This window comes from Choloepus didactylus, chromosome 8, assembly GCF_015220235.1.
Source record: "Choloepus didactylus isolate mChoDid1 chromosome 8, mChoDid1.pri, whole genome shotgun sequence".
Taxonomy (NCBI): Eukaryota; Metazoa; Chordata; class Mammalia; order Pilosa; family Megalonychidae; genus Choloepus; species Choloepus didactylus.
In genome coordinates this window covers 16,991,229-17,014,589 of record NC_051314.1, presented here as the reverse complement: position 1 = coordinate 17,014,589, position 23,361 = coordinate 16,991,229, and the positions used below count along the sequence as shown (strand labels likewise).

Here is a 23,361-nt window from a genome sequence, read left to right as displayed (position 1 = left end):
GCAAAAATGCATCTGCCTGTTAGCAATAAGGAATGGGCAGGGACACCGGCCTCCGTCTCAGCCAGGTGGCAAGGTCCAAGCTGAGACCTGCAACCACGGCAAACTGGAAGCAAAGGCTGGTCCAGAGACCAGCCCTTTGGGGAGCCGGGACCACCCAGCCATCCAGGGCGAGTAGGACCACCCCGCCCAAACAAGGTGACAACTGGCAGCACCAGCTCTGGAGGGTGCCTGTCAGGACCAGCCCACCACAGAAGGGAGGGCCACCAACGCCCCGGGCTTGGCTCTGGGGGCTGCTCTGGAACCGGCAGTGCCACAGCAGCCAAAGCGCAACATGGAGCCAGGGCTGTCCCAGCCAAGAACAGAAGGAGCTGCTGCTTCTACATTTTATCCTAATTTTATTTAAAGCTGTCATGATATATAGGAAGTGCACAAGCAATCCCATCTTCTCATCTTCCAAGGAGATAGCGCCTCTTGCCAGCTCCCTGGCAGTCCTGTACCACCGGAAGGCACACTTCACCCAACATCTTCACACCAAGGAGTGGAAAACTTCCACCTTCTCCCGGTACAGCTGGTGGAACTGCCTGGCCAGACAGTAGAAAGGGGCCTCATAGTTTTCCATCTCCTTCTGCAGAGAGAAGGGGAAGCAGTCGGCTGTGCTGTTTCTGTCACCAGAGCCAGCCAGCACTCTCTGAAGGCGCATTTCATCTTCACACCGTTGGGATAGCTACTTTTATGCCGATTGTACAAGAAGGAAACTGAGACTGGGAGCGATTAACGTTGCTTGCTAAAAGTCACACACCTTGTAGGGGGGGCGCTGGGACGGAACCTGGACGCGTTTCTAGGGCGCCTGTGCTTTTACCCATTTGCGAGTGGGAGGGACGTTAAAATGAGTCTTTTCCTCGCTTAGTTTTGACCGAGGCTCCAAAGGCCAAAGCAAGATAACATTCATCAAGGCCCCCACATTCGAGAGGGCAGGCCAGATGAGACTGGGTGTGCCCCACCTTGTAGGCACAAAGGCTGGGGGCTGCCGCAGGTCCCCCACGAGGCGCGTCTCCCTCACCACAGCTCAGCAGGAGCTTTGGAGAGAAAGCCTGGGGTGGGGGGGTGTACTAGACAGGTGCTGGACCCTCACCTGGGAAGACTCAGGTAAGACCGGGGCTAGGAGAGGCTGCCCTGGCGGCCTCCACGGCCTCATCTGTCAAACTAAGAGGCTGCAGCAGCGCTGCCCTGGACCCGTGGCCTGGAGCTGTTTTAAGGAGATCCGCACAGGGACGGCCTCTAGGAGGGTGACAGGTCCCCTGAAAAGAGGCTTCTGGGCTGGGCCGAGGCTGCAGGAGGGCAGCTGTCAGCCCGAGAAGGAGCACCTGCAGTGGGGAAGCTGCAGGTGAGAGCCCTGATGGAGAGGCAGGGCACCAGGAGGGCCCAGAGTTCAGAGGGGCCCCCAGGCAAGGCTGCCTGCTCCCCCTCCCCCAGAGTACCAGCTGCCCAGCTTCTCACAGCAGCCTTGGAGGAGACAAGCTCCAACTTCAAATTAAGTTTGGAATTTTGACAATCACCCAGGGCTGGGCATCTTAATAACTGAAATAATGGAAGTTTTTGTGTGTCAAGGTGCCCAAAGGACTTTTTCTTATCTGAGAGAGATCAGAAAATTATTGAACTCATCCTAGATTTGATCTAAGGAGGGAAAGAACAGGCCTACAGGGCAGGTATGGACAGTGTGGCACGAAAATGGCAAGTTCTTAATGCCTGTTGTTCTCTCCTCTCTGTAAATGCACTGCACGTATTTAAATTTTTTTTTTTTTTTTTTTTTTTTTTAAGAAATAGGTTGGCAGAAGAAAGAATTCACTACTTGAAGATAGCAGCTCAGACTGTGAATGCAAAAGAACCCATTTTGAAGCCATCTTTGGCAGCTGGCAAAAGTGCAACCTCAAGAGACAGCAAAATACCCCCAAAGAAACTGAAGAATTTCCAAACTGCAGAACGCTACAGAAGTCATCAAGTGTCTCTGTCTGACAGGAGTCACCTGGGGCCCAGGGGTGAGCAGCCCAGCTGGATGGCAGCAGAGCCCAGCAGAGACTCCAGGCTCTCCAATGTGAAAAGCCGCCTTTCCCCTCTGCCAGCCAGGATGGCAAAATGTGAAACGGAGGCCCTTTTCTGTGGAGGAGATGACCAGGACTTTCTAGCAAGGGAAATCCCAGGGTGAAGGAGAGGAGAAACGGACGTGATGCTAAAGTGGGCTGCCAGCTGAGTGGGCAGCTGGCACCTGGGATGGACGGCCAAGGGCCTGACAGCTGTCACCCTCCAGCGGGACATAAGGGAAATAACTCAGTTCTGTGCAAGGCACCTTTGGTTTGCACAGGTGACATGTCCTGAGCAATGCTGATGCCAGACAGTAAAATGTTACATCAGTTGAAAATACAGTTAAGTATTGAATGGAAAGAGAAGGAAGCTGAAATAGCACATGCACAAGGATTTCTACATAATCCTAAAGCTCCTGAGAGCAAGATGTTGGGAGAGCACAACATAAAAAGTAAGGAATTCAGTGCGGGAAAGCCTCAATGTACATCATGGCATACTCCTGAAATAGTAAGTGCACACTGAACTGTTTTTCAAATGCAATAAGGAATCCTTCTGTTAAATGACTAATTATAGTCTCACTTAAACAGTTTGGAAACCTACCGAGTGGGTTTGCTCAGACTGAAGTATTCTGAGCAGGCTCAGACAAGCACTTCATCTGGGCTACAATTCTGTCCCTGAGAATCCCAAAGAAGCCTCGGTGGGAGGCCAGAGCTACCCACCCCCCAGGTGCCATCCTCAGAGAGGAAGGCCCAGGTTTTGAAGAGGAACGGGCCTGAATCCCAGACCTGGTTCTACCTCTCATTAGTGCAAGCAGGGAAAGCCACCTAACCTCTCTGAGCCTGTTTGTCATTTGTGAAACAGGGACAGGAGCTGCCTTATTGGACTGTCATGAAAATGAAACAGGTAATGTATGCAAACCCTAGCACACAACAGGCCCCCACCAAATGTTAGCTCCCCTCCCTTAGCCTTTCCTTTGTGGAGGGACACCATCCACACGGATCTTTCTTGGACGGGTTTGTATTCAATATTGTCCAACTTCTTACAGTAATGAACAATATTTTAAAAAAAATTTCTGTTTAAAGAAATGTTATTTAGTTTTTTGGCCTGAAAACTTCACATATCGAGGGGTGTCAGAAAGTCAAAGGACCACACAGGTGCCTCCGCAGGCCACTGCACTCAGTAAGGAGAGAGGTGGAGACGGGCTTGGTGTCGAGACTTGGCTGTGTCTCAAGCTGCATTTGGTTATATTTCCTTTTTAATTACAGCTTTCTTAACCGAGCTGCCAGTGGCACCTCTGTTAGCATCAACTCAGGGGAGACTAGTTAATTTGTGCAGTTCATACTGAGTGCTTCAGTGCAGCCTCCTCGAGCACAATTTATACCCACCTGTTCCAATAGAGGAGCAACACCTGAACAGTTCAAACACGCAGCCCACTGGCCCTTGCGACTGATGCACTCGGGCTGGGTTTTCGTTTTTGAGTTTCCACCAAGAGTCCTAGGGCATCTGAGATCATGGGGCAGGTGGACAATTTCACACATGTGAATGGAGGAAGAGGAAATACTGTTTGGTGTGGGTGGCACAGCTTACTGCTTTGCTCAAAGCCATGCTGTGCTCTGTACAGTAAAGGCCCACTGATGTGAACTCTGTTAATTTGGCATTTGTGATAACTGGAACAGAGGCATGGGTGACATTTATTTTTGCATGATCTATGAATACAGGGACTTAGTAAGTAATAATAGTAGAAACAAGAGTCTAGGGGGACATTTAAACTTTCAAAAAGCTAACATTTATTGTTTATTCTGCACCAGATTTGGCGCTAAGTGCTTTTATAATCACCATCTTAAGTCTCTTATTTATTACTCAATGAGGGATGTTTTTTATGATCCTCATTTTCCAGATGAGGAGCCTGAGGCACCAGTAGGATCAACATCATGCCCAAGGTCACACAGCTAGCTCTGCTATTCATGGTTGAAGATGAGTGCCCCTGGCTTCCACCCCTCCACTTCCCTTAAGGAAGTGTTCTGCTTTTAGCGGATTTAAAAAGTCACACTCATACAAGCCACGAGCCAAGTTTTGTAGATGCAACAACAGAAGCCACTGTAGCCAATGTAAGGTTTGAGTGGAAAACAGCTTTCAGGATATCAACTAGCCCACTAACTTTTGGAGGCCAAAGAATCAAGCCTGGAAGCTACAAAGCCAGGACTGAGGGCCGAATGAGTTCCGACCGCAGCAGCTCCAGTGGAACGGCCCTGCAGGCCGCCCAGCCATCCTGGGAGGGCACGTCCGCCGGCCTTTGCCCTGTGCCTGAGGGGGATGTTTCTTGGCTGTTCCTGCAGGGGTGAATTGTACTCCCTTCCATGGTGAAATCTCACCCTGACTGCAGGGAGGCTGCACTTCAAACACAGGAAGGGGTCCGACAGCACTGATTAGCCAAAAACATGATATGTGTGTACTGAAGATACCAATGACTGATCTCCCTGATTTTTCCACTTAATGACGTCTCCTGCCAACTCTACTGGAGAGTATGTTGTGGCCTGGAGACCTTGTCAGGGACAAAGGGCACCTGGTGGGATATGGAGCCACAGATCCTAGTCCTGGCTCAACCCTTTACTAGTCACATGAACTCGGGCAGCTCATGCTTCCTCCTTAACATTGAAATGGGAATCGTGCCAGCTCCTGGTTCACAGGATTGACGTGAGGGACTAATGACACTGTGAACCATAGTTCATGTGCAAGGGTTCCTCTCATAGAACACAACGCCCTTGTATTTCTTACTATGGCACACCACGGCGATACTGCGGGTTCGGTTCCAGATCACTGCAATAAAGCGAATATCACAATAAACTGAGTCACACTACCTTTTTGGTTTCCTAGTGTCCGTAAAAGTTGTTTACACTAAACTGTCATTGATTAAATGTGCAATAGCATTATGTCTAAAAACTGTACAAACCTTAATTAAAATGTGACACAGAGACACAAAGTGAGCACATGCCATTGGAAAAATGGCACTGACAGAACTGCACGACGCAGGGTTGCCACAAACCTCCAATTTGTAAAAAATGCAGTATCCGTGAAGCGCGATAAAGCAAAGTGCAACAAAGCAAGGTATGCCTATACTTGAGAGACAGCTTCTCCTCAGGCTGGCTGAACAATCTGCTTTATTATAATGCATGAGGGACCCCTGTTATACTGAGAAAACATCCCGGGCTGAGGATGTGAACGTCAGTTCCAAATGGAACTCTGCATATGGTGGAGGAACAACCCGATGCATGTGAGGTCGTGTGAAAAACCGCTTCCCAGCAGAGGCCCACTCCAGACTTGGCTACGGAGCAGGTGGAGGTACTTACCACGGATGTTTCAAAACATTCCAGGCCTTGGCCCAGCGCCCACATCTGGGCCTGGGCTGACTCCACCACTCGTCTGCCGGCCAGGTCTGCTTTATTTCCCACTAAAACACCTACTCAAAAGAAACAACCAAAAGCATCGCATTTAACTGTGGCCATCTGGGAGCACAGCTGGAGCGAGAAAGGAGCAAGCACACTATTTTTTGAGGGGTGTAAGGGATCCTGGGAGGGTGGTGACTGGTGCGAGGTGGTGACTCCAACAGGGGACCGGGAGGGACTCAGGGACGATGGGAGGGCTCTGCTTTTAACACACAGCTTTTGCTCAGCCTGTTTTCTAGAGCTCCCATGTCTTGTCCCTCCGAGGCTGCAAGCCGCGTGAAGGAGAGGGCAAAATTGATGTGAGCATTTGTGATCATTCCTAACCCATGGAGCAATCTTTACAAATGGTCATTAATACTAATCTAAGGCCTAGGCTGAGAGGTCATTGTGGTCTGTTTCCGGCTGCATTAGCTGTGGCTAAGTTTTTTAGTCTGTCTGGAGATGGCTCTTCTTGGTCTATAAGAGGAGTATTTGTTGATCTCATCTAGTGATGGACAATAAACTGATTTAAAGCATTCGGCGGTGATAACAGGACTTGAATGTATATACCTGAGAAAATGGAAAATTCTCTCCTGGGGTGAGCTTTCCCGGAGCAGCTCATCTCTACAGCACCCTCCCCCCTGCTACCCTGAGTCTCCCTGCAACCCTCAAAGTGGGTGTCATTATCCCTGCTGCACAGATGTGGAGAGGTGTGGGAACTAAGGCTGATGTGGTAGCCAAGAGGCAGAGCCAGTGTACAATCCAGGCCATTGTACTCAGAGCCCGGAGGACCCCTTCCTGCACCTGCAGCTACCTCCCAATGACGCCTCGCCCTTGAGGGGCAGAGGGGCTGTTGGGAACACAGGCTGTCCACAGTCCCTACCTGGGAGGGAGAGGCCTGGGGCCAGTGCACGCGCCTTCTCCAGCCACTTGCTGCAGTTGTTGAAGGACTGCTCATTGGTCACATCGTAGACAAGACACAAGACGTTGGGACTCTCCCACTGCATGAGAAGGACAGGATGAGTACGTGACAGTAACAGTGAAAGCGACTTCTAGGCGGGAAGAAAATCTGGCCTCCCAGGGGAAGGAATATGTGGGTGGAGGGAAATGAAAAAACTATCGAGGGGCTGGGAGAGCCCGAGGGTGGGAGCTCACAGCTGTGCCAGTCTCCCTGCAGGGTGCTTTCTCTGCACGGCTCTGAAACCTCACAGCTTTGCAGGCGCCACCTAAATATCCTGACTTTGGAGCTGAAGAAACTGAATTCAGAGAGGATAAATAACTTGCTCTGGTCAAGCTTTGGAAAAAAAAAACAAAAAAGCAAAAACAGAGACAGGAGTAGGATCTAGGCTTTTCTCTACCCAGAAATGCTTTCTTCTGCCACTGGCTTCATCGATTCATCTTCCCCCCATCTTCACTGAGGGTCTACTACCACACCAGGTGCTCTGCTTTTGTTCTGCAGGCCTGAAAAGAGTATCTTTCTTTCCTTTGTCACTCACTGGGAGTTTATTTGCTTGCACCATCTTAATAAGGGCTGGTTTTCAATATGCAAAGAGCACTCATGCCTCTCCTGCAGCCCTAACCCAAACCAGACTGACAACCAGACAGGGCTCCCACTGCCAACTTGGAGCCAGGGCTCCATTTTCAAGGCTGCTCGGAGTTTGAGACGTCCTGCTGCCTCCCCTGGGATGTGGGACGGCCCTGCTCTGGCTGTGGACACGCACCCTGGGGGCAAGTGACCCTCAGCCACACCTTGGTCTCTGGGCACCACCATCCTGCAGTTAGGTTATTTCAGGGGCATCAGGAACCTCCCAGGAAGTGGGGAGAATCCTTTTCTCTCCAGTTGTCCTGGCAAGGCCAGCCCAGGGTTGGTGCTGAAGGTTCAGTCCCCATCCCCCAAGTCTATGCTGATTGAACTGATGATCACCTCACACCCTCACTCCACAGACCACCTCTCCAACTCTCGCTAGAACCACTCTGACCTTTTATGTGCAAGAAGGAGACACCTCAGTGAGGTTTTAACGCAAGAAGCTCTTCTTCCTCCAGTCCTTAGTGAGGGGACCCAGGATATGGCTGGGCCCAAGCCAGAGCAGGGAGCCCGGAGCGAGGGCTGGCCGGAGGCAGCGTGTGCCCTCTCCTGCCTAATGCACCTGCCCCCTTCCATGCCGTGCACTTTGTTAGCACTTTGCAAACATCCTGAATCAGTCTGAAGTCCAACCCTGCTGAAATTACCACCATCAGAGCCTTTTCTCGTAATTAGACAACAAAAAAGGGACAGAAAACAGTTTCTATTAATATGTGACTGTTCTTGGAAAGGCTGGGGAGGGCTTGGGAGAACTCACCTTCTGATTAGCTCATTGGCCCAGATTAGCAAACCGCACCTTAGAAGGTACAGCAAGCTGGATCGCGAGAGGATGGCTGGGAGAGTGGGTGAGTGGGTGGAGCAAGCCCCCAGGGAATGCCCCATCCCAAGGTGTGGGCCAAGAAGGTGAGCTCATTCTGGAGCCTCTAGGGCACCTCCTAAGGGGAAGGAAAGATTCAGCATCATCTTAGGGAGTAAGGAGGTGCACTGAAAGAGCCCCACCTGGAAGGGGTGCCCAAAAGAAGGGCAGCCCAGAGTGGGAGGGGCTGCAAGGCCTGAGCCACACAGCATTTGGCACCTGACCATTCCACAGCGGGGGGTCAGGGGGCACCATGTGCTGTAGCCACTCCTCCTTGCAAGTGACCAAAGTCCCAGGTTTAGGAGAAATGCCCCTTAAAGAATTTTGTCATGGTAGTTTCTCTTGACTGCTGTAGTGCAGTGACATTTCTGTGTGAGTGCTATAAGGGGCAAATGTTTTGGTGGGAGGTGGAGGTGGTGGTTAGGAAAGAGACCGCATGCTACTTGCCAATCTATCCAGCATTTCAGAAAACAGCTCCTTGCCAGCAGAGTCAAAAATGAAGAATTCCTAGAATAAGAAAATCGACATGTGGGAAAACCATTGGCTGCAAGTCATCAATATTACGCTCAGCTCATTGTAGACGTGTTTGAGTGGTGAGTAGCACAGACACCCTGCACAGCGATGCATACATATCTTCAGAACACTAGCTTTTCCCCAAGGCGGGAGAAAGATGATGGTTAAGGTAAAGAACTTAAAAGTCTCAGAGAGGCAGGCCAATAGTTTCCCACATAAACTAGCACTTTTGGGGCGGTGCTGCAGCTCTCCCAACCCCGAGTGCAAAAATACCAGGCACAAGCTGACTTCCCAGCTGGCAGAACAGAATGCTAAACAGGCGACAAGTGCTCTGGTTTCCAAAAGGTCATTTTGCACTTTGTTAACCAAATTGATTTTCAAATCTTAGAACAATTCCTTCTAAAGGAGGTCACTCAGGAGGCCTGGGGAAGGCGGTTAAAGTAGGACAGGTTATTGTCATTCTGGGAGGGCCATGGTGACTTGGGCAGAGGGCGTGGATGACCCTTCCTGCCCTGTACAACCCGCTGCCGGCCCATGTGGGAGCCCCTCCCCAGTGCCGCTGCTCTATGAACTCTCCCCTAAGTTCACCCTTAAGTTCCCTCCCTGCCCTGGATGCCCCCTGGCAAGCTGCAGGTCCCTGGCACACACTGTCTGGGAGTCAGTACCATGATCTGCTTTGCACGGTGGTCCTGCAAAACAGGTTTAGTGTTTTAAGTAATTTTTTTTTATTATTATTACGAACCTCATTAAGGATCTGGTGAAAGCTATAAACCCTCTCTTCAAGAAAGTACACACAAACACAACATCTTGCAATTCAGTTTTGAGAGCTCATGGATTCCCTTCAAGGGACCTGGCTAAGAATGTGGGCACTAGCCAACCAGTTCCTTGAAGGCAAGGCCATATCTTGGTCTCTCTGATCTTCTCCCAAACACTCAGCCCCTCCCTAGAATGCTGCCCAACACTTCATGGCTCTGTTTCCAAGCGCTCTGCCATAGCTAGGCCAAGGCCTGGCATGGCGTCTCTCACAGGAGGATGGCAAGGCCATGGAGACCCTAGGACCCAGCTGAGTAGCACTGAGTTCCTTTGATCTAAGGGAGCCACTTACCACGCTGTCACCTGTGTCGGGAACCAGCACTGTCTTCACCACCAAATCCACCCCGGTTGTCTACAGAGGAAAACCAAGAATGTGACTATTGGGGTCCCCACGGGACACATTACAGGAAGATGCGATGGGCACCCCAGCTCCCTGGAAGGACATTCCCAGCCTCATGTTCGTGTCTGGAATCACTATCTCTGGAAAGTGGCTGGGGCTGCAGGCGTCACCTCCCTTCACCCCTCCATGGCATGAGAGTGTTGGCTGCACAGCAAGGCCGAGTTGTACACCAGCGGACTGCTCTGCAGATAGACCCCGCTCAGTGGCCAGTGGGAAACAGCCTCCACTTGGGCCTTCAAGCAGCCTCCCAGCCTCCACCAGCCCCCCAAGAAACCTGGGCCAGTCACCCCCTTGGGCCACCTGGTCCCTGCCCCTTAAGCACTGGCCAGGTGTACTACCAACCCCTCTCACCAGGTAGCTTGTAGTGTTTGTAGCTCTTCTGGAAATGGGTTGCCATCGCTGCGGAAGATCTGTTGCCAGGGCGGGTCTTGGCCCCACCGCTGGGTCTCCTGTTGGGTCAAGGCAGAAGAAAAACCTCACTGCCGTCCTCACCTGCCTGGGGACTCTCCCGTGCCAGAACATACATCTTGAAACCAATAACTTCAACGAGTTTTCATTGAAAATGTACTTGACTCCCGGGAATTTGCTCTGAGGGTGATGTGTCTATGAGGACAATCTTCAAAACTCACAATGGCCAGAGTCGTGTTTCTTCAAGGCTAATCCTTTTATCCAAAAGAATTGACCCAGAAGGCAACCAGAGCTTAAGGAAGGCTTCACAGCGATGGAAACAGAACTGACACTCTCACACTGCAACACACCCTATGGGGAAAACCTGTCACTTTCATCCTGGAATCGACTTTGAAGTCTTGAAGGTAAAGAGGTACAACCCACTAGGCACAGACAGTTGTACAGTTGTAGACTCACCTGACTGATGGAATCAATCTGAGTTTAGACCTTCCACCTGAACACTTCGGGGTACAAGTAGCAGGCGGGTTGGGAGGCTTTCCAGTGGAAGCAAGAAGTCAGATGCTACACTCAGATCCTCAAATCTATTTCCAAGTGACATTCTCCACCTCTACCTCGATGTGCCCCTCTGTAGCCATGGCAGATTCATCTTCCTCAGGGCCTCTCCACAAATCCTATCTGCAGTAGCAACAGTTTCCTGTGCACTGCTTGTCTTACCCCTCCTGGGTTTATTTTCTGGGTTTTCCTTTCTTAGCTGATAGCCCTAGAAAATGATACCCCCAAACTAAAGGTTTATGTCACTGTTTTTGGTCTGCGATCTAGACTTTTCTCAAGAGTCGGAGCAATTTAATTAGGAGTTCCTCCTGGGCCTCTCAAGGGGGGCTGGGAGCTCTCCCCTTTGCCCTCCTGACTTTCCACCAGTGCCTCCGCTTGGCCTCCTTTTGTGCCCGTTGTTTTCACCTTGAGAGCCTTCCGTTGACTCCCACTCCATCACCCAGCCCCAGAGAGAACACCTGTTTTCCGCTTTCTCACCCACCTTATGCTTGGCTGAGTCATCACGGCACCCTGTGTTCTCAGCTTGGCATCATTCGTGCAGTCTCCTCACCTTGCTCCCCACTTACCATCGGCTTCAACACTCTTTACTGGACTTCTCCAAAGTCTGCCACTTGGCTCGCTTTTCATTTTTTATTGCCCCCATCTAATGTTCTCTATAATTATTTTTCTATCGTCATTTGACTCCTAGTGACATTTCATTTTATGTCAACTCCTCCAAGTATGAGTGAGCCACTTCTCTTTGCCACTGCTTCTCTGAAGGGAACCAGCCTTCACTGAGCCCCTCGCATGACCCCGATCTCATGGTCTCATTCGTTCTTTCCCCATCCTCCCCACCTCCAGGGGAGCACATTAGCCTCATCTGACAGACGAAGAGATGGAGCCTTGGAGCAGCTGGGGAACCTGCACAGGATTCCAACATGGCACCCTCTCCACTGTGCCCTAGCCCTCTCCTAGAGATCAGGGACTACTTGTGACCTGTTTTCAACACCGTCCCTGAAACCTCACCGCTGCAGCCTTCCGTGACTCCTGGGGGTGGTCACAGCCTTGACTGCTGCCAGGCTGCCCTGCATTTTGCAGCAAAGCTCATCATTTTCCTCCCTTGTGCTCCGGCTGCATCCACCCGCCCAGGTCTAACTTTGCTTCTGAATTCAGTTGGAAACCGAATCTTCCCACTTGTGAAATTCTCCACGGATTTGTGCTGGTTAATTTCCTGTCTTTTTTTATTCCAACTGTCAGTCAGAGTCACTAACACTTATGGAAAATCTCCTGTGTCGGTGATGAGGAGGGATTCAAGCACAGGGAGGCAAAATAACTGATAAACACATTTGCAGAGCAACGCGATGACAAGTGCAAATTCAAATAGCACCAGCTGAGAACCACAGCGTCTAAGGGAGCATCAAGGAAAGAGATGAACCAGAGGTTTGATCAGTGTGGCAGACTTCCCTCAGGGCTGGAGCTGAGCCTCCATGGACAGCAGGGAGGGGACCTGCTTGACAGAAAAAGGGTGATGTCTGCAAAGAAGCGAGGCAGGAGGGCCACGTGACCTCCTCGTTGCCAAGTCCAGGGGTCTTTCCTCAGTTCTCATCCTCCCTGATGTCTCTGAAGGATGTGAGTCACCCCTGACGCGGCCCTCCTCCTGGAGCCTGGGTTCTTCAGCTGCCTCACCTGCACCATTTTGCTTCACTGTCCCACGTGCTCTTGTGACCTGTTACTTCTCGAGCCACACTCTCTCCCCCAAGCTTTGTCTGCCATTACCAACCACCTGTGGCTGTGTCCATGGGAATGATGCACCATCTTCACCCACAAGTGGTTTGTCTACCGCCAGGCCCGTGTCATGCCCCTGACCCCAAGCAGTACTGCCTCTCGATCTCACCTCTCTGTTCCTGACGCCACCAGTTATTCTCCCTGTCCCCAGACTCCAAACCAGTCACCTCTGACTGCTCCTTCTTCTTCCTCCCCATATCTGCCGGCCTCCTGTCCATTCCCGACATCCTTCGCTGGACCTAGGCACACCTTCCTTCTGTCCCCACTGCTGACGTTGCCCGAGTTAGCTCATGCCCCGTCCCTCCCTGAGCCCTGAGCCCACCCTTCCATGCTCCACTTCCATGCTTTGAGATGCTGGGGCTGGGACTCTGCAACCCCAGTCCTCCTTTGCTGGGGGCTTCCTGTGAGGCTCATCCGATGGGGATGAGGGGAAGATGGGAAGGCTGGCAGGGAGGAGGGACTTACTCCTTCCCGTTGCTTGCTGCTTCTCTTGGTGTCATCCCAACCGTGGCCCTTCACCCTGGTGGCAGCAGTTTGTTCCTGTCTTTAGCTTCTGTTTCAGTTTTGGGGTTTGTTTTGATTGTTATTTTGCACCTCCAGACCAGTCTCCTCACTCCCTCTGAGAGGTACCAGTCCCAGGTGGGCCCCCTTCTCAAGATCTGGGTCCCAGCCCCAGGGGCCCCCTCTGGGTGTCCAGGTTCTGGTAAGACCACCCGCTTCCCTCTGTGCACCCAGCCCTCCTTCCCACAGTTACTATCTGTGCTGCCTTAGTGGCACCTCTTGTCTTTCCATCCTGGTTTAATCAATGCCTGACATTAAATTCTCTCTCTGGAAATCTCTAGCGTGATTTCTGCATTTTGCCTGGACCCTGACTCTTGCAGTACTTGGTCCAGGAGTGATTTCAAAACACAGACCCTCATGCATGGGCTGGAGCTGGTTTGATTGCGTCCTGCTCCAAACATGGTGCTGAGCTCCTCGCCAGTGGGAAGCGGGTCCTGGTGGTCCATGGCACGTGGCGGCAGGGGTCCTGGTGACTGAACTCCTGAGCGACCAGCAGCAGCAGGGCTGCACCCCTCCTCCGAGGTCTGGATCCCAGCTCTGTGGGGCGATCCAGGCTTCTGACCACCCAGCCTCCCTCCACCCACCGCTTCTGTGCTAGCTCACTGTTTTCTTCCTGCTCTTTCAGTTCTCCAACACCAGCTGAACGGATCTCGCGTAATCAACTTTCTCTGTTGAAATGCCTCATGCATTTTCTGTTTTCTTGACTGGCCTTCCCCCCTTTCCCTTTTGCTCTCTGCTCTAACCCACCCACAGCACACTGTCACCAGGTGGGTCTTCTCTCCCGTCACGCTCCCCCACAAAATGCAGTGATGATTCCAGCCACTGCCTGCCCCTCACCCACCTTCCAACTCTCGCCAACCTTCCCTCATACAAAATCTGGGCTCTACATTTATTCTCTCGGTCCCTGAAAATTCCTCCAGGCCACTTGCTTCCAAGTCTCCCCAACCCAAGTCCAAATCTTGCCCACTCTCTGCCAGGCACAAATAGTGTCAAACAGTGTCTTTTCTGCACAGCCCCTGAGATAATCTCTCCCTCCTTCGCCTTCACCTGCGTGGCTAACAGGGGTCACCGCAGGTGCAGAAGATCGGGTGCCAGAGCACCTGGACAGGGATGCAGTGTTACGACCCTCACAGATACCAAGGGGCCACACAGCACAGGGCTTAGAGGAACAGACTCTGCAGCCAGGCTCTAGCTCCACCACTTACCAGCTGTTTGGTCTTAGTTACTTAATCTCCCTGTGCCTCAGTTGTCACATCTATAGAGTAGAGAAAATAAAAGCACCTATCTCATAGAGCTGTTATGAGAATTTAATAAGTTAATATGTACAGTACCTGGCCTATAATGAGTGCTACTAAGTGTTTAAGTAAATAAGATAAAGAAATATGTCATCATTAGTGTCTCTCTTTGGGGAACCACAAGCAGCAGCTGTGTCTGTTGTGAGGCACTTCCCTAGTATCTACCACACGGAGGGCATCCGGTTCGTCTTTGCCACATTAACTTATTGTGAACATCTCAGCTCTTCCGTGAGAGCAGAGCTGATTCATCCTTGTATTCTCATTGCACCCTGTGTGCTGACTCATACGTACTAGGTGCTCAATGAGTATCTGTTGCATGAATAAACACCTGAATTGAACATCAGGTCCCTTCCTGTCTATATATGTGAGAGAAAAAGATAAATTAACTCAGTTTAAACAGTGGGCTTGCAAAGACTGAACAGGAAAGTAAAATCGGTGAGTGGGGGTATGTGGTGGGGGTGGTGCGGAGAGTAAGAATTTGGACTTGGGAGACAGAAGATGGCAGGGACTGACCCACTGGTCTTTTGGTTCCTGGAAACTTCCCAAGAGGGGATGTCCTTGAGACCTTGGAAGGATGCTGTAGCTGAGGGCCAGGCTGGAGTTTAGGAATCATCTGCTTGGGCAGTGGCTGAAATGAGGTGAGACAAGTGCTTGAGGGAGTGGACGTCCAGATGGGCCAAGGATCTAGGACCCAGGCTTGAGGATGGTACAGCACGGAGCTAAGAACAAGATCCTGAAAATCAGATTGCTGGGTCTGGAACCCAGCTCTGCCGCTGACCAGCTGCGTGGCCCGGGGTGAGTGCCCTAATCTCTTTTGGCCTCATCGTCTCAGCTGTAAAATGAGGCTAATGAAAGGACAGACCCCCAGGGTTCTTGTGGGATGGTCTGTGTTGAGGGTTTAGCACTGAGCAGGCACATAACAGGTATTCAGTAAGTTAGTCCCACGATGGAGAGTTAAATTAAAATGATAATGATAATAATAATAATAATAATAGAAACAACAGAGAAGCCCATTAAAAAAAAAAAATCTAACTTGAGAAAATAAAAACCTTCCCAGCTTATCTCTGAGGAAACAGGGACTCAGAAGTGCTTTAACCAAGATGATACAGTCAAGAACAGCCAGAATCATTTTCGTTACACAATACTGCCTCCTCTGGCGCTTAAGAGACATGAGCTCCTCTCTTAAGAATCATTAATTTCTTCTGCTGCAATACGATTTGAGCTATTGTTGTCAGTCATCTTTCTGTGTGACCCTTTTATTTCAAATTAGAAAAGTCATTAAAAATATTATTATCTATTTTCAATCTGGAAGAGAGGACGATGAAAACGAGGAATCTCTTTTTTTCTCTGCTGAGTCTCCTGCTGCTTCTTTCCTGAGCTGGTCGGGGAAACCTGACAAGGTCACAGGTTTCAATAGTTGCCTAAGCTAAGAGTTCTGGAGTTTGGCAGATCTTGGGAATGAAATCTTGTCTCTGACCTTCACTAGCAGGTGACCTTGAGCAAGAGACTTCACCTCTCGGCACCTTAGTAATATCCAAACACTGGCAGCACGTACCCCAGTGTGTACGGTGAAAGGATCAAATGAGACACATGTACCTGGCATGCAGCAAGAACTCAGGAAAATATGTATTTGTTCTGTGGTCACAGGTCTATAGTCAAGACAGTTGTTTTCTAAGTGTGCAGACGGATACAAGGGGAGCCCAATAGATGGGAATGGCAAGTATTTATTCATTTTACAAATATTTATTGAGCACCTGGTGTGTTCCAGGCATTGTTTTGGGTGCTTGGGATCACCAATCAACAAAACGGACAAAGATTCCTGCCCTTGGGGGACTCAACGTTTATGTCCTCCAGAGAGTGGGGCAGCGCATCTTTCGGTCTTTAGGAAAACATACATGGACCTTTTCCACACTCTGGTCAACTCTCCATTCCTATCTCCTATCCCTCTTATCAGAAGGGGTGGGTAACAGGGAAAATCCCCTAAGTAAAGACCGCCAAACTCATTGTTGCTGAACTTTGGGGTCCAACAATTGATTTAGCTGAAGCACACTTAAGGATGGTTGAGTCTGATTGTTTAATGAGTCGGCTCTTCCTGATTCGGTTCATGCTGGTGAGGGTTGGTCTCAGAGTATGAGGGGGGGCAGGGGGCACGAGCTGGAGCCACGAATGTGCCCTGGGAGATAATTCTTCCACACCCAATGGAATTGACTACCAGTAACTGCATGAACTCGGAAAGCAGGCAGGCAATTTACGTGATCAAAAAAAACTCTCGATAAATCGGAAGCCTCTGGACTCCGGAGACCACCGTATCCACCTCAAGTTTTCAAACTCACCTGCCAGGATGCATTTGGCTGCCAGCTTCACCATGGTAACCAACCACCACACGGACCAGAGAGGGGAAGAGCGGCGGCTACAGGCGATGGTAGAGCGGGCTTCGGGGGCTCTGGGTCTGCCTGGGAAAGGGGAAGGGGTAGAGCTCGCTCTCAAGGGGCCTGCGACCGCGGTGGGGAAGGGCACGGATGGGGCGGACACCGGGAGCGGCCAAGACAGGAGGCGCTCGAGTCCGGGGAAGCAGGGGAGCTCCTGATGGGTCTCGGCTCAAGGCCTCAGAAAGCAGTCCGGGAAGGTGCAAGTGAGGCGACGCCGCTCCCCTCTCGGCGCAGGTCCTAGCAGCAGGGACCGCGGACAACCACCGGCCGCCCCGCCCTAAGCTCCGAGCCCCAGGAGCTTGCCAGGCGAACATCGCCCACCGGCCCCACCTTCTCCTCCTCCTCATCCTCGATTGGCTGCCGCCGACAGCTCCCACCCCCGGTGGCGTCTCGCAGACCCAGTGGGAGGAGGTGGGCGGGGCGGAGGCCCTTCCTGGTGACACCATTCGTAGTGGTGTCTGCTCTTCAAGCTCATATCGCTTGGCGAATGGCGGCAGGAGAGACATCAATCGTTTTCTTCTGCCGCCCCCGCCCCGCCGGAAAGTCCCGGGAAAAGAAGCTCCAACTCCGTGTAGCCCCGAGCCGTGAAGAAAGAAGTTTTCTGATTGGCCGGAGGCTGGTTTGGCCCATTTTCGGGAGGGGTCAGCCTCACCCCTCTGCCCTTCTTGAAGTGGTTTCGTCCACGAGGGTGCTAGTCGGGTTGGAGGGACTCTTGAACGGCGCCTGCGCAGTGTTGTGGCTACGGGATGGGAGGCGTGTGTGTGTGTGTGTGTGTGTGTGTGTGTGTGTGTGTGTGTGTGTGTGTGTGTGTGTGTGTGTGTGTGTGTGTGTGAGACCTTTGAGGTGCTTGTGTGTGTGTGTGTGTGTGTGTGTGTGACCTTTGAGGTGCTTGTGTGTGTGTGTGTGTGTGTGTGTGTGTGTGTGACCTTTGAGGTGCTTGTGTGTGTGTGTGTGTGTGTGTGTGTGAGAGACCTTTGAGGTGCTTGTGTGTGTGTGTGTGTGTGTGTGTGTGTGTGTGTGTGTGTGTGACCTTTGGAGGTCATTTGACTTCGCAGAGGTGCTTGGTGCTCTCCCAAATTCCACGTATCGAGAGAGCCAGTCCTTGCCTCGCATAGCGAAATCTTATTTTTGTGAGCTTTAAAATCTAAAATACGAAAGCGTTTAAGGTGGTGCCTGTGAACAAAAGGAAGACCGACTAAGCTTTGGGGCGGTTGAATGGAGGGACGCGCAGATTTGAAGTTTCTTTCCTGGGAGCCCATTTTCTCCTTTGAAAAAGTGGAGCTTGTGTCGCTTACCACAGGATGTATGAAAGCTTGTGGTCCAGGACTTTGCCCAGCACGCAGGAAGAAGCCTTAAATATCAGTTAACTTTCGTGGGAGGCCCCTCGCTATGCGGCCAGGAAATCCAGACTTAAATCACCACCATGATGGATTAGAACCCACCTCATGGGTTGTTGTGAAGATTAAAAGAGAGAAAGAATAGGAACAGAGTAGGTGCTCAGTTAATGATTTATTTTTACAAAGAAAAGAAATGATTGTTGAATGGATGAACGAGAAGGAATTTATCTGGACAGACTTTATCATCACCGTCATAGGTTGGCCAAATGCACCCCCTGTGGTCACTTTTCCTGGGCCCCCCTGGGATCTTTGCTGGCTAGACTGAGAAGGAAGAGCCAGGGCTCAGCAAAGATGCCTGAGCTCGGGACCCACGACACCTGCCCCACGGTTAGCTGGAACATTTTGTTTTCTCTCAGCTGCTCTGTGCCTTAGTGTGGCTCCCAGCTTGGTGCAGGGCAATGAACACATGCACGTTATGCTAATGGCTGTGATTCAAGTTGTGCAGAATTTTCTTTCTTTGGTTAAGTCCTGCCTCTCCTTCATCCAGCTTGCCTGGCTTTCTTCCTTGAAGACGTCATGGGAGTCTGTCTCAGACACCCCAGGCCTGGGCGGGTCAGAAAGTCTCTGCCTAGTCTCCTGCCTCTCCCCTGCCTCCCTCCTCCAGGCTGTGATCCCATGCATCCTTTAAAGGACTCCTCTGAGTGAGTCACCCTCCGAGGCGGCTCCGTGAACTAAGACCCTGCGAGAGCATCTGGGGTGGCCTTCCTAAGCCTCAGTTTCCTCATCTGCAGGTGGGGGAAATAACAGTGCCTCCTTCATAGGGCCATCGGGAGGGAACCTGTTCCCTGCCCCATGCCCGCGTTCTCCTTTGTTGCTGCTGCTATGGGGTATGGTTTTAGCATCAGTGTAAGAATTAGTTGCATCTTTGCAGAGACACTATATAGTGAATTCTGCCCCCCTTGCCCCACCATCTGAAGGGCCTTCTACACATTCTTGATGACAACTGCATGGCAGAATCACTTGGTTTAAGGTGGGCAGAGAATTTTAGAAGCACGAGGGACCTTAGAAAAGTCCAGCCTAATCTCTTGTTGAGCAGTTCTAACGGTGAGGGCTGGCATATGTTGAGCACATACTGTATGTGGCCCTGTTCTAAGTGCTTTAGTGGATTAATTAATTTCATATTCATATTTGATATTCAGGATAATATTTGATATTCACAGTAACCCCTGTGAGGCTTGTATCATCCCCATCTGACAAGATGGGGAAACCGAGGTTAAGTCAAATGCCCAAGGTCACACAGCTAGTGAATGGCAGAGCTGGGATGTGAATGCTTACCAAATATCAACCCCCAAGCTCCAACAGGGCTCTCTCCTCCTCTACCTCCTCTCGCATCTTGTACCATCCTAGAGAGTAAACATTATTGAGTTCCTTGCAGTAATATCTCAGCACTTTATCTGACTCTAGGGACTGATGCTTTTTTCCATTACCTGATGTAAATTAATGAAAAATGTAAATTAATGAAAAAGCAAGATCAACAAGCTTTTATTGAGAACATACTATGGTGCAGACACCATGCTGGTTGCTGGGGCCACTGAAGTGAAGATGACCGAGTCCCAGATACTAGTTTTGGCAGATGGTGGCCAAGTGGGGATGCGGGCCCCGGGTTGTAGATTCCAGACTTTTCTAGAGGAGCCAAGAATCTGGATTTTTGTATGCAATCCCTGACCCTTAAATTTGGTGATGAATTAAAATATAAAACACAGTGGCTGCAGCAAAACTTGGCTGTTGACTCACTCCACCTGGGGGCTGCCCATTTGTGACCTCTAGTCTAGAATGAAAGAGCAACGTGTGAACAAAGAATTATGACACCAGTGGGTACAGGACTCCTTGTCCCCCTGGGGTCAGTCTCCTGACCCTGGATGGGTGGGAGGGGGGTTGGGGAGGTTGGGAAGGATATTCCAGAAGGAGGGTCTTGAAGAATAGGTAGTGATTTACAAGGTGGACACGGGAAAGCACGGAGTTCACAGAGTTGTGGGAGTGCATAGCACATCTGGAGAATGGCAGGGCCACTCTGATTAGCATGAACAGGGAGTGGTTAAGAGATGGTGCCGGCAGAGTGAGTTCTGACCTGAGCATCTGTTTGGAGCTAAATACACAGCAGAACGGCATTAGAAAGGGAGACCAGACTCCGGATAGAATCCTTTTTTTGAGGAATTCATTCATTCAACAATTAGTTTATTGCATGCCGTCTAGGCACTTGGAGTACAATGGTGGACAGAGGCATCTTAGCTGCTGTAGTAAGCGTGAAGTAGGAAAGGAATCAGTGCAATAAGGAAAAAAAAGAAGCTCTATGCTGTGGTCCCTGGGCTGGCAGCATCAGTATCACCCAGGACTTGTTTGAAGAGCGAATTTCCAGGTCCCACCCCACATCCACTAGACAGAAATCCTGCCCCAGTCTGCATTTTGTAAGCCCTCCTGGAGATACGGATGCAGGCTCATCTTCGAGAACCACTGCTCTAAGGTAATGCCAGCACCCGCCTTAACCCACTTTGTCTGGTTGCTTTGCAGTTTCTTGAACTCCCCGAGAGCGTTCCCACCTCAGGGCCTTTTGACTTACTGTTTCCAAGCCGAGGGAGCATGGCTGCCTGGCGCTCTCCCTTGTGCCCTTCAGATCTCTGCTAAGTGTCATCCCTGGGAGAGGCCCTCCCAAGCACCCAGTTTAAAGAATTGCCCCTACCTGTCCTCTCAATCTCTTGCTTTACTTTTCTGTCTTCATAGCACTCACTACCACCGGATTCTATATTCCATATTTATTTGTTTATTTGCATAGTATCTGTTGCTCTCCATTAAAAAATGAGCTTCCTGAAAGCAGGGACTTGGTCTCTTTTGTTCTCCTAGCGTCTGGGACAGTGCCCAGCATGGCGAGACACTTGATAAATATTTTTGAATGAATTAATGAATTTGGTAGTGTTCTAGTTTGCTAATGCTGCTGGAATGCAAAACACCAGAAATGAATTGGCTTTTATAAAGGGGTTTATTTGGTTACAGAGTTACAGTCTTAAGGCCATAAAGTGTCCAAGGTAATGCATCAACAATCAGGTACCTTCTCTGGAGGATGGCCAGTGGTGTCTGGAAAACCTCTGTTAACTGGGAAGGCACGTGGCTGGCATCTGCTCCAGAGTTCTGGTTTCAAAATGGCTTTCTCCAAGGACATTCCTCTCTAGGCTTCAGCTTCTCTCCAAAATGTCACTCTTAGTTGCTCTTGGGGCATTTGTCCTTTCTTAGCTTCTCCGGAACAAAAGTCTGCTTTCAAAGGCTGTCTCCAAAGTGTCTCTGTAAACTGCAGTTCCTATCTCAGCTCCTGTGCATTCTTCAAAGTGTCCCTCTTGGCTGTAGCAAGCTGTCTCATTCTGTCTGAGCTTATATAGTGCTCCAGTAAACTAATCACGGCGCATGCTGAATGGGCGGGGCCACACCTCCATGGAAATTATCCAGAGTTATCACCCACAGTTGGGTGGGGCATATTTCCATGGAAACAATCCAATCCAAATGTTCCAACCCCATCCCCACTAATATGTCTGCCCCCACAAGACTGCACCAAAGAACATGGGTTTTTCTGGGGGACACAATACACACAAACTGGTACAGGTAGGGTTTACCCTTCTGGTCACCCATTCATTCAACTAGCAGTTCTTGAGCTTCTGCTATGTGTGGGTCGCAGGCCTATTGCCAGGAGGGGTGCATTGACCTTTCCGATGGGAGGAGCTGAATGTCTGGGTCCTTCGCCCTCCCTCCACCCAGCTCCCAGCCGGAGCCATAGGCTCAGTGGCGGAGAAGGGGTTAACGGCATTCTCCCCTTGTGGCTGATCAGGAAGCAAGAGCTCGGCTGGGAGTTGAGGGGAAGGACAACTGTTGGTGGTTCCCAGGGACTCTTCCATCATCCCGGCCTGAGCGCCTCCTGACCGCCCTGACACATGGCATGCGATGAGCTGGGCTCGGTGTTCCCCACATGGTCCCAGGGCTGATTTTGTCCCCTGTGGGGTGCAAGTCCCTCCTCATCTGCCCATCCCAGCCAGGGGGTCTCCCTCTGCCCCAGTGCTTGTAGGGTGTATTAGGGGGATTCCTGGACACAAGGCAATCCCTTTGAATAAAGAAGACGTTTTAGAGGGAAATGCTGGGGGAGAGACTCTTGAGAGTTATTCTGTGTGAACCCTCAAGAAGAAAACCTTTGGTGCATTAAAGCAGAATTCCTCTAATGCCATTGTCAGAGGCTAATTCCAGAGAGAGAGGGCTAGTAGATTTGTAAGAATTTTATGTATTTAGATCAGGGTTTCTCCAGCCTTTTTGTTGACATTTTGGTTGGGATAATTCTTTGTTGTGGGGGGCTGTCTTGTGCATTATAGGATGTCTGAGCGCATCTGGGCCTCGACCCACAGGATGCCAGATTCCAACAAGTAGGTTGTCCTACTTGTGACAATCAAAAAATGTCTCCAGACTTCTCCAAACGTCCTTTGGGGAGGCAAAATTGTCTATGAATGAGCACCTGTGATTTAGATGTTATTAACTCAATTAGTAAGAAATGTTGATTTTAAAACTGAAATCTGCAAGGACCTGGGGCTCCGACTACTTGGGTTTGAATCCCCGCTTTTTCATATAAAGTCTCCGTTCCTCAGTTTCCTCATTTTCCTCATTTGGGTGCTGTGTTAGGGCATGTACAGGGTCCAGAACAGTGCCTGACAAAGTAGTAAGACTCAGTAAACGCCCACTCATATTAACAGTCACTGGGCTTTGGACGAATCTTCGGAGGGCAATTTATAACCTTCTAGTGGTGCTGTTTTATCATCCCCTAAAATGCACTGCGTTGCGTTTGGTACCCTTCTCTGGGTGCAGACTTGTGGTAATGACTTTTGCTGTTCAGTTTTTCCTTGTTCAGGCGGGTCTGGCTGTTTATGCCTCTGCTGATGCAGTGCTCCATGGTGGCTTTCTCCATAAAAGGGCAGAGAAATGCAACTGACTCAGCTCCCATGTGCCTGGAATGTAAAGCGGAGCCCTGAGCTGTGGCCCCGGGACTGCACGCAGGCTGTGATGTCCCACCTCGGTCACCAGGGGGCAGCAGCAGCCAGGGAAATACCGCTGCAGGAGGCGCTGAGGGCTGAGGGGCCGTTTTGATTTCATCTGCTGCTGCCTTTTTAAAACTTTGAACAAATCATCCCTCCAGAGCCACCTGAAGCCTCCTTTATCACCCCGGCATAGCTCATATGTGGAAGCCAAGGACTACATTTTTACATTTCCAAACTCCCTCCTTTTGAGTCACAGTTCTTTGATTCACATCCCAGAACCTGCCACTCTG

General features: G+C 50.5%; 1 protein-coding gene across 1 annotated transcript; it reads right to left on the bottom strand.

Annotated features, from left to right (window-relative positions):
* Positions 1-378: 378 nt before the first annotated feature.
* Positions 379-17,024, bottom strand: IFT27 (intraflagellar transport 27). Its single transcript, XM_037847547.1, is given in 8 exon segments — positions 379-625; positions 5,427-5,536; positions 6,385-6,502; positions 8,387-8,446; positions 9,558-9,642; positions 10,041-10,078; positions 10,080-10,114; positions 16,579-17,024. Coding segments are annotated over 8 exon segments (579 nt in total). The 5' UTR covers positions 16,613-17,024; the 3' UTR covers positions 379-526.
* Positions 17,025-23,361: the final 6,337 nt, after the last annotated feature.